General features: G+C 38.3%; 1 protein-coding gene across 1 annotated transcript; it reads right to left on the reverse strand.

The window, feature by feature from the left end:
- Positions 1-6129: 6129 nt before the first annotated feature.
- Positions 6130-10057, reverse strand: LOC128398361 (GTPase IMAP family member 9-like). The gene is made up of 2 exons (XM_053359367.1): positions 9819-10057; positions 6130-6785 (listed from the first exon to the last, which is right to left on the reverse strand). The coding sequence occupies exons 1-2, from the start codon at positions 9856-9858 to the stop codon at positions 6130-6132; spliced, it is 696 nt and encodes a 231-aa protein (XP_053215342.1). The 5' UTR covers positions 9859-10057.
- Between the last annotated feature and the right edge of the window lie 799 nt (positions 10058-10856).

The raw sequence follows: 10856 nt of genomic DNA on the forward strand, positions 1-10856 counted from the left end.
TCAATTACATTATTTCCCCATTTCCCCCCTCACTTCCCCCCCCCCACCAGGAACTTCCCTCAGCTCCCCTCTCTGATTTCCTCCACATATTGTTCTCTGCATGTTATAAAATTGTACATATCCTTGCCTTATCTATCGTGTGTTCAACTAATAAATATTTGGATGCTTATTCAAAACCTGCCAAGGAGTTCAGATCATTTTGTTGTCTTTTTAGGTAATTTGTAAAAAGTTCCCATTCTTCCTTGAAGTCACAATTGTCCTTTTCATGCAGTTTGTATCTCAGTTTGGCCAGTTCCGCATAGCTTATCAGTTTTTCTTGCCACTGCTCTTTCTTTGGGATTTCCTCATTCTTCCATCCTTGTGCTATCAAGACTTTTTACTCTGGGCTAGACTTTCAGAAGAAAAATTTGTTCACATTGTTGCAGGCAAACAGCCTGTAGTTCCTGGGTCTTGCCAATAAAACTCAGGAACCAGGAGGATATCAGAGTCCAACGATTTTATTACTTTCCAAGCAGTAGGTTCAGCGGGATCACTTCCACAAAGACTGAACCCCACCCCCCAAACACCGGGGGGGGGTAGGGTGGTTACCTATAGGTTTCTTACACAAAGCATTAAACTTTCCTGCAATCATATGCATAGAAAGATTTCTCATTACCTCATTCAAGGAAGCAAACTAGCTGTTATTAACCAAAACTCATTTAGATACATTTCACTTTAGCGTGCCTGCGATTCAAGCATAAGCATTCGCTGACATAGCTTTAATTTACCGTGCCTGCGTGGCCTTCGAAGAAGAAGAAGAAGAAGAAGAAGAAGAAGAAGAAGAAGAAGAAGAAGAAGTTATTATTTATACAACACCCATCTGGCTGGCTTCCAACTGAATATTAAAAACAATACAGCATCAGACATTAAAAACATCCCTAAACACTTATCTTTTAAAAGCATTGTCTGAAAAGTGCAGTATAAATGAGTAACACTTTTTTTTTTGAATTTTTTTTATTTTCAATGCAGAATCATAACAAAAATTACAAACATTGAATCCAAAATAATACTATACAAACAAAAATCCCCGGAACATATAGGAAAAAAAACAGAAAACGAGAGGGAAAAAAAGCAAAGGAAACAAGACTAAACTAAACAAAAATGAAAAAACACACATCTACAGAAAAAAAACCATATCATTACGTACATAAACACAAATTGACTTCCTTTCTTTGTTCTAAGACCTCAAAAAATTTACTCTTACTGTGTTGTTGTGTCTAATTAGATTACTTCCACCTTGGTACTTTTTTTTTTTTACACCATTTTTCTTTTCCTTTAGCCCTGTAAAGCATCATTCATTACATACCAATATACTAACTCCAGAACAATGTTTTTTCATATACTCTTTAGCACAACCCCATTCTTTTAATAATTTCTGGTCCGATTGTCCCCTTATGTAAGCTGTGAGTCTTGCCAGATTTATGTATTCACAAAATTTAATTTGCCAATCTTTCACTGATGGAATTTTTCTGCCTTTCCAGTTTTTAGCTATAAGCATCCTGGCAGCTGTTGTTGCATAAAGGAATACTTTCCTTTGATTTTCGGGGATATCATTTGTAATTAAACCTAAAAGGAATGCCTCCAGTTTTTTTCTGAAAGATATTTTAAACATCTTTTTGAGTTCTTCATAGATTTCATTCCAGAATTGTTTAATAGGTCGGCATTCCCACCACATGTGAAACATTGTTCCTATTTCTTTTTTACATCTCCAACAGGTATTCGATTTTAATTTGTAAATTTTTGCCATTTTTACCGGAGTTAAGTACCATTGGTACACCATTTTCATAAAATTTTCTCTTATTGTATAACATGCCGTGAATTTAATATCATATTTCCATAATTTCTCCCATTGGTCCAGCTGAATTACATATCCTATATCACCTGCCCATTTAATCATAACTTCTTTTATTTCTTCATCCTTTAATTCCCATTCTAATAATAAATTATACATTTTGGATATATATTTTTTTGAGTTTTGTAATAATACTTTTTGTAATTTTGATTCTTCTTTTTCAAATCCTATTACTTTATCCTGGTTGAATATTTGTGCAATTTGGTGATATTGTAACCATGTGGTACAGTATTGGGTCACCTCATCGTATGGTCTTAGTTTTAATTGGCCCTGTTCTTCCTTTAGGAGCTGCTGGTATGTTGCCATTCTTCCTATAGTATTTATCTTTTTAACCGATATTACTTCTAGCGGTGAGACCCACCATGGGGTTTTTGGTTCTAACAACCTTCTATGTCTCACCCAGACCTTGTATAATGCATTTCTAATTACGTGGCTTAGAAATTCTTTATGGACTGCTACTTTGTTATAAATTAGATAGGCATGCCAACCATATCTGTTGTTCCATCCCTCCAAATCCAAAATGTCACTGTTATCCAATTTGATCCAATCCTTGATCCAAGTAAAGCATGCTGCATCGTAATATAGTCTCAGGTCTGGGAGTCCAAAACCTCCCCGCTCTTTTATGTCGGTTAATAATTTATGTTTGATCCGTGGCTTTTTGCCTTGCCATATAAACTTTGTTAGGTCCGTTTTCCATTTTTTAAAACAATCATCTTTACCTATTATGGGAATCATTTGAAAAAGGAACAGAAGTTTTGGTAAGATATTCATTTTAATAGCCGAAATTCTACCCCAGAGTGTTAATTTCAATCTTGTCCAAGTTTCCATTTCTCTTTTTGTTTCTTCCCAATTTTTTTTATAATTATCTTCAAACAAATTTATATTTTTCATTGTTATTTGTATACCTAAATATTTCACTTTTTTTACAATTTGTAATCCGAATTTTTCTACCAGTTCCTTTTTCTCTTGATCTCCCATGTTTTTTACCATTAGTTTCGTTTTTTCTTTATTCAAAGCAAAACCTGATACCCTTCCAAAGTTTTCCATTTTTTCTAGAGCCTTTGCTATGCTTTCCTTTGGATTTTCCACCATTAAAACTAAATCATCTGCAAATGCCCTTATTTTGTATATTTTCTCTCCTAGGGATATTCCATTTATTTCTTGATCCAATCTGATTTCTTGATTTAATATTTCCAAAACCAAAATGAATAATAAAGGTGAAAGTGGGCACCCTTGTCTGGTGCCCTTCTGTATTTTAAAATAATCAGTCGTGTCATTATTTATTATTATATTTGCTTCTTGTTGTTCGTAAATTGCTTTTAACCCTCTTGTAATTTGGTCGCCCATGTCCATCTGGTCAAATAATATTTTTAGAAATTTCCATGATACTTTGTCAAACGCCTTTTCCGCGTCCACAAAAACAAAGGCTACCTTCTTGCTTGGTTTCATGTCTAAATACTCGATCATATCAATCACTGTTCTTATATTGTCACTCATTTTCCTGCCCGGCAAGAACCCTGCCTGCTCTTTATTTATACAATCCTGCAAAACTGTCTTTAATCTTGTTGCCAATATTTGTGCATATATCTTGTAATCATTATTTAGTAATGATATTGGTCTATAATTGGTTATAAACTCTTTATTTCGTCCTTGTTTTGGGATTACTACTATGTGCGCCTGTTTCCAGGTGTTGGGAATCTTCCCGTCTTCTAATATTCTATTTAAGAGTGTCTTCATAGGTGATAATAGTGGTTCCTCTAATTTTTTGTAATGTATTGCGGTTAGACCATCTGGGCCTGGGGATTTTCCCAATTTCATCTTAATTATCGCTTGATGAACCTCTGTTGTGGTTATTGGGGAGTTTAGCTCTTGAATCTTTTCTTTCTTAATTTTAGGTATATCCTTTCCACATAAATACTCTTTTATTTCAACCTCTGTCTCATTTCCTGCTTTATATAGCTTATTATAATATTTTGTAAAACACTTTTTAATTTCCTCAGGGTTATCTAAAGTTCTCCCCTCTTCCACTATTTTATCAATCAGTTTTTCCTTTTGTCTCTTTTTCAGTTGCCAGGCTAGCATCTTTCCGGGTTTATTTGCAAATTCGAACGACCTTTGTTTCATCCATTTAATATTGTCCTCAATTTCACTATTTAATATTGCTGAAGCCTGGGTTTGTAATATTTTTAGTTTTTGGTTTATTAATTCATTTTTTGGTTGTTTTGCTAATAATTTTTCATTTATTACTATTTCTTTCCTTATTTGTTCTAGTTTTTGCTCTCTGTTTCTTTTCCTTATTGCACTTTGTTGTATGTAAAAGCCTCTTATGAAAGCTTTACTTGCATCCCACTTTTTTGTTGCAACAGCTATTGTGCTTTGTATTGCATGTGCTGTGAACCTGCGTGTATAGCGACTTGTGTTCTTGCGCTGAGAGTAAAGGCTTTCTCAGCAGTTTCATAAAGCGATAGAGCTGTCTTTTGAGGCCCTTGGGGTCCCCCCGCGAGATCAGAAAAGAAATACTTGAAAAAGGAAAAGGGGCAACGACTAGCAGTGCTTGATTTATAATATGATCATGTATAAAACAATGCAGCTACACAAGAATATGAATTATTCCCAAAATATAATTACAGACAGCAAGCCTCTTACATATGTATCTTAAGGATACCCTCCAACACTTCAAAGCCAAAATCTGGGACGCCATCTTCCTGTTTTTTATCGAGAGAGCATGTTGGCTATTTTGGTCGCTGTGATCTCGTATGATTTCACACCGTGGCCCCCTCATTAAAGCACTTTTGGGGGCACGGCACCCCAAAATGTGCATTTTAAGGCAAGATCGCAGCCCTGAAAAAAGCACTTTATTGGGGGAGGGGAATTGTGCTGTGAAATTGTGTGAGATCACAACAACCGAAATGGCCGCTGTTCCCTCACCAGAGAAAAACAGGATGTCCCAGTTTTCCCAGGACACTTGTGGAATGTGCCGTAAGTATGTATACAAACTCAAGGAAAGGTTCAGTTACAGATAGGTAGCCATGTTGGTCTGCCATAGTCAAAACAAAAAAAAAATTTTTTTTTTCTTCCAGTAGCACCTTAAAGACCAACTAAGTTAGTTCTTGGTATGAGCTTTCGTGTGCATGCACACTTCTTCAGATACACCGGAAAGGTGTGAGCCTTTGTGGTACAATGAAGTATGACAAATCACACGTGGGGGGAGGGGCTAACAAAATAAAATTGGCAGAAGGTTTGGAGCATAAAGACTCTTTGCAACCGATCTGTACAACTTTCTTATTTGCACAGCTAAAAATGAAAGCAAGACTTCCTTGACTTTAAAAAACAGCCAGGGTTAGCATAAATTGTGTCTTGCCTTCTGTGCAAACGGTTGTCTGTGGTAGGAACTCACCTGTGTTGTTTGGGAGTTATTTTTTATGCATTTCCTAAACTCTGCCTTCTGGGCTAGAGTGGGATGTTTGACTCAATGTTTACATGATATTGTATTATGTTGTAAGAATTTTTAAAAAGAAAAACAAATAAGATTAATATTATTTCTTTAAATTGAATAATCTATTAAGCCCAAGAACCATATGTGAAGTGGCTGGGGTGGTATTTATAATGTCATTTTTATTTGAATATTTCCACAATTTGTTTTTGCTTTTGCTTCAGTACCGGTATATCAATACTGAAAAGCCTAATGAAAAGATTAAAGAGAAAATTAAACGGAACAGGAGAAATGAAACATTTGCATTCCAAATAAATGCACAATGGTGAAAACAGGTCATTTATTGGGACAGAGTGATTTTTCAGCTGTTGTTAAAAGTTGCAAAACAATGAAGCACGGGATGCAGCGATGGAGAAATTTCAGAAACAACAATCTGATATGATGGATAACAGCAACAACCAGGGAAAGAAAGACATAACATCTTATGAGGACAGGAAGAAACACCAGAGACAGAATAATTGCCACACACAGCAAGAACAAGGATATAGTTTGAGTTCCTCACTTGTAGTTTTATAAATCATTTAATGTATCAACACAAATAGGTTATTGTTATGGCAGAACTCCAGTGTATAGTTAGGAGAGTAAAAACTTAAACATGTTGCAGGATTCCCCCCAAAACAGACCAGAGACAATTGTATTTCATCCAGCAGCTCTTTACTGCTACTGAAGGCAAATGAGCATCATGGTCACAAATCCAATACATTCAGGATTGGCCCTGTCCATCAGAATTCCAGTTGCAGCAGACTTAAATTAAAGAACACCAACTCCATTGAGGCATATCCTTTTCGAATTGTTCTTCGGTGTACATTGGTGTTCTGCCATTGAGTGCCACCAAGTGATCAATCATCTCAATGAGCTCCTTCACCTGACTCTCCTTTTCTTTTTTATCAGCCACATTGTTAAAAGCAATCAATCGTCCTTCGGACATCTCAATCAGATCCTTCAGGTTCCCCTCAGCGCCTCGTATGAACTCATTTATAGTTAAATGATTCTTATCTAACTCATCTTTATAGGTGAATAAAAGAATCAGATAGTTCTTTCCTTCATCCTTGAAGAAGCTTTTCACTTCCTGAAATATTTCCTGGTCCTCCTTTGTGACCTTCCCTGCTTTTATCACGATGAGGATGGCGTGAGCTCCAGGATAGACCATATAAATGCACTTCTTCAGCTCCTCTCGTGTGAAGCGTTTCTTATATGCTGTATCAAAGAACCCAGGTGTGTCAACAACAACAATTGCCCTGCCACCTACAGTGGCGTCTCTTCTTTCGCAGGCCTTGGTTGTTGAATCAAGATTGGATGTGCTTTTAAATTTCTCAGCCCCCAGGATGGTGTTTCCTGTTGCGCTCTTCCCAGATCCGGTTTTGCCAATGAGCAGAATTCTCAATTCTTTGTCTGGTCTGGCTAAATAAGAGATAAAAAATACCATGTCAGCAAAGTTCCTGAGACTAACACACACACACACACACACACACACACACACACACAAAAAGGCTTACAAATATTTCATAGGTGTGCTACTTATTAGTTACCTAATTTGTTTTACAAGAAAGGCGATTCTGACTAAACGTCAAGAACGTTCTGATGCCAAGAGCTGCTCAACAGTGACATGGACGTCCTTGGAACGTTAAGTCCTGGGCTATCAAAAGTCAAGAGGTTTATAAGCAGAGGTTGGCTAGCCATGCACCACGGGTGCGGTAGTTGCGATTCCTGCATTGCAGGGGATCAGACTAGATTAATAAACAACTACCTGACTTTTAGAAGACATCTGAAGGCAGCCCTCTTTAGGGAAGTTTTTAAAGTTTGATGTTTTATCATTTATTTATTTTTAATAATTTATTTATTTTCAGTGCAAAATTACAACAAAAATTACAAACTCATCATGTTTTTAATGTTCTGTTGGAAGCCACCCAGAGTGGCTGGGGGCCCCCGGCCAAATGGGTGGAGTATAAGTAATAAATTAATATTAAAGTATTATTATTATTATTATTATTATTAGATGACCCTTGGGGTCCCTTCCAACTTTGCAGTGCTGTGATTCTATTGAGGCTACAGTGGAACCTCTGTTTTGGAATGTCTCTGTTGACAAACATTTCAGAACTCGAATGCCGTAAACCCAGAAATAAATGCTTTGGTTTCCAAACACTTTTCGGAAGTCAAGCACGCTGCAAGGCTTCCGTTTTGAGTTTCCCTATTGTGTTGAGGCTTCTGTATTGAATTTTCAGTTTTCAAACATTTCGGAACTTGAACACTCTTCTGGAACAGATTACGTTTGAAAACCGAGGTTCCACAGTACAAGGGAAATTTCCTACCCCTATTTCTCTTGCCATTAGAGGGTGCACAGAAAATGTGTTGTGGTGTTTCATTCCAGTGGGCACCCTGACCACAGTTTCTACCCTCAGCATGATCCAAGGAGAAGACCTGTTTGTGGCCACCTTGAAGCCATAAGCGGCACTCCAGAGATTTGTGGTGGCAATGCATGTCCTGCCCTCCTGGAACTGAGCCAAGACTTGCTGGAAGTTTCCCATTAACTTTTATTGAGAGACAGCTTTGGCATTTCAGACAATGCATATAGACAAGGTGCATTCTCTCGGGCGCTCACTGCTCCTTCCTAGGTGTTGACCCCTCTGCTGTCTGCGTTTCTCACTCCTTCTTGATCAAGGGGATGCGAGTGGCACCTCCAAGATTTAAGAAGGTTAGGAAATGTTTTTCCAGTGTTTAAATAGGCCTTAAAGGCAACATTGAGCAGCTGTTTATCATAAATGTGAAGTTGTTGTTTTTTCAAATGCAAGCTTGCTTAAATAATTTTTATGTAAGGGCCTGATCAACCCAAAAACATGGCAAACATTGAACAACTGAGCAACTTTCCTAGAGTGCAAGACCAACACCAATAATAATAATAATAATAATAATAATAATAATAATAATAATAATGCAATCCCATAGAAAGGCAAAGGCAAAGACATCTCTCTCATGAAATGTCCAAACCTATGCCAGGGACAAGGCGACATGGTCAAGATGAAAGCCCTAAGGGGATTCACCAGGTGGTGCTGCTGTGGGTATGTTAGAGGTGTGAGACCAGAGAACTAACTTTGACACCTGGGAACACACAAAAAGGCAGAAACAAAACAAACTGCATTTTCTGTTATTGGTGGACCTTCCTGCTAAATGTAAAGCATAGACCACTATTGAGAAAATGTTTCTCCCAAAGTGCTATAATGCCACAAGTAATTTAGTAACAAAATGCAACATGTGTTATTTTTATGAGATATCCTATATCCAGCTATGTGCACTGCTACACTTGCAAACATACCAGGTTAACATTTTGTGGGGCAAAGAATTTTTTAAGAAAAAATTAAAATCCCAAAGGGGTGATTGAAATAAAAAAATTAAGGTCTTATATATACAGTCATACCTCAGGTTAAAGAAGCTTTGGGTTAAATCTTTTCAGGTTGTGTACCGTGGCGACCCGGAAGTACCGGAAAGGGTTACTTCCGGGTTTTGCCGCTCGCACATGTGCAGATGCTCAAAATTACATCATGCTCATGCGCATGAATCATGACCTGCGCAGACGGGCAGACATGGGTTGCGTTCTGCTCAGGTTGCGAACGGGGCTCCGGAATGGATCCTGTTCACAACCAGAGGTACCTCTGTATAATAAATGTTCATAAATGTACCAAGCAAACACGTACATAAATATATAAACCACATGTCTGAAGCAGCACAGGAAAACAGCCATGAAGCCATTTTGGTTCCCAAACTGACCAAATGTTTTCTCTGCAAAGTAAAAGGAAAATGGAAAAGTCTCCCCATTGTCTTTTCCTTCACAAATCCTGTCTTAAGGGTATGTCTGTGTATGAATAGGGTGAGCCTGTGACCTGGCTCAGGAACTAAGTATTTATCATTACAAAAGACTGGCCAGGCTCTCCAGGGTATCCAATCAAGTGAGCATTAACAGGTAACTTGCCAGACGGGAGGCAAACAACGCTCTCAGATTTCTGCCATAGACCACCCTTTCTGTGATGTAGGTATGATGTGTCTGGGGGTGGTCTTGAACTCCAGGGCGGGCAATTTAAAATGTCTATATAAGGGCGGGCACACCTAGGTTCTGGGTCCTCCTCCTTTCCTGCATGTGAGGGGAGCACCCTGTTGCAACAGTTCAATAAAGATCAGGCTTACTAGCTGCTTTGCTTCTCAATATTCTCTGGTTGGCCTCTGTTCTTTTCTCTGACCGATGGAGAACCTACAAAGGACTCTATAAGGGCTCTTGTGTCCCCCATAAGGGAAGAAGGGCAGATTTTCGTTTATTACATGTGTTTCCCCTGGGCTCATCCTTCTCTGCCAGTCTCTGCCATCTTGAAGTCATAAGCAAACCATGCAGCACTCCAGAAATTTGCAGTGCTACCTCAGGATGGTCAATATCTGGAAAAGACTCACCTTCGGCCATGCTGCCTGTTGCAGAAAGACAAGCTGCCATCAAGGTTCACAGCAGTCCAGAAATCCTGCATTAAAAACACCAAAAGTCATTTGCAGAACTCCTGGGGGACTCTCAGTGTTGGAAACTCAGTTTCACTCCAGGGACTTTCCTGCTACTGGAGTCCTTAGCCAAAAACAAAGTTTGGGGAATACGTAAATCGGTCCTCTCTGATACCTAAGACTGGTCGCTAAGGAAGCAACATTCAATGAGATAAAGGTTGCTGGCCCTCTACCTTGGCTCCAGTGGGGAAAAATGAACTCCTTGTGAGGGGTCCAAGTCCAAAAGGGAATCATAGAAACTGGAAGAACCAAAACTTAGAGGTCTTCCCATTCTTACTTGTTGTACAAGGCAAGAACGTTTGCAGTGTAATAAAAAAATTCAAGGTCAAACAGGACAGGAAAATTGGCTTTCAGGTGGAGAGATCAAAATTAGAAACAGAATTGTTAGAACCCAATACTAAGAATTTGTCAAGAATGTACAACTTGCTGTTGAAATGGAATACACAGGATGAGACGGTTAAATCAGCTATGATTAAATGGGCACAAGATATTGGTCATGACATCATGTTTGCTGACTGGGAACAGTTATGGACCACCGGTATAAAGTTTACGGCATGTAATGCCTTAAGAGAGAATATTATGAAAATGATTTATAGGTGGTACATGACCCCAGTCAAGCTTGCAAAAATCTATCATTTGCCCAATAATAAATGCTGGAAATGTAATGAAACTGAAGGTACTTTCTACCATCTTTGGTGGACGTGCCCCAGGATTAAGGTCTTCTGGGAAATGATCTATAATGAAATTAAGAAGGTTCTTAAGTGTACCTTTCACAAGAAACCAGAGGCCTTTCTCCTGGGCATGGTAGGCCAATTGGTGTCAAGGAAAGATAGGACGTTTTTTATGTATGCTACAACAGCAGCAAGAGTTCTTTTAGCAAAGTATTGGAAGACACAAGAACTACCCACGCTGGAAGAGTGGCAGACGAAGGTGATAGAC

The sequence above is a fragment of the Podarcis raffonei genome, chromosome 12, assembly GCF_027172205.1.
Source record: "Podarcis raffonei isolate rPodRaf1 chromosome 12, rPodRaf1.pri, whole genome shotgun sequence".
Taxonomy (NCBI): Eukaryota; Metazoa; Chordata; class Lepidosauria; order Squamata; family Lacertidae; genus Podarcis; species Podarcis raffonei.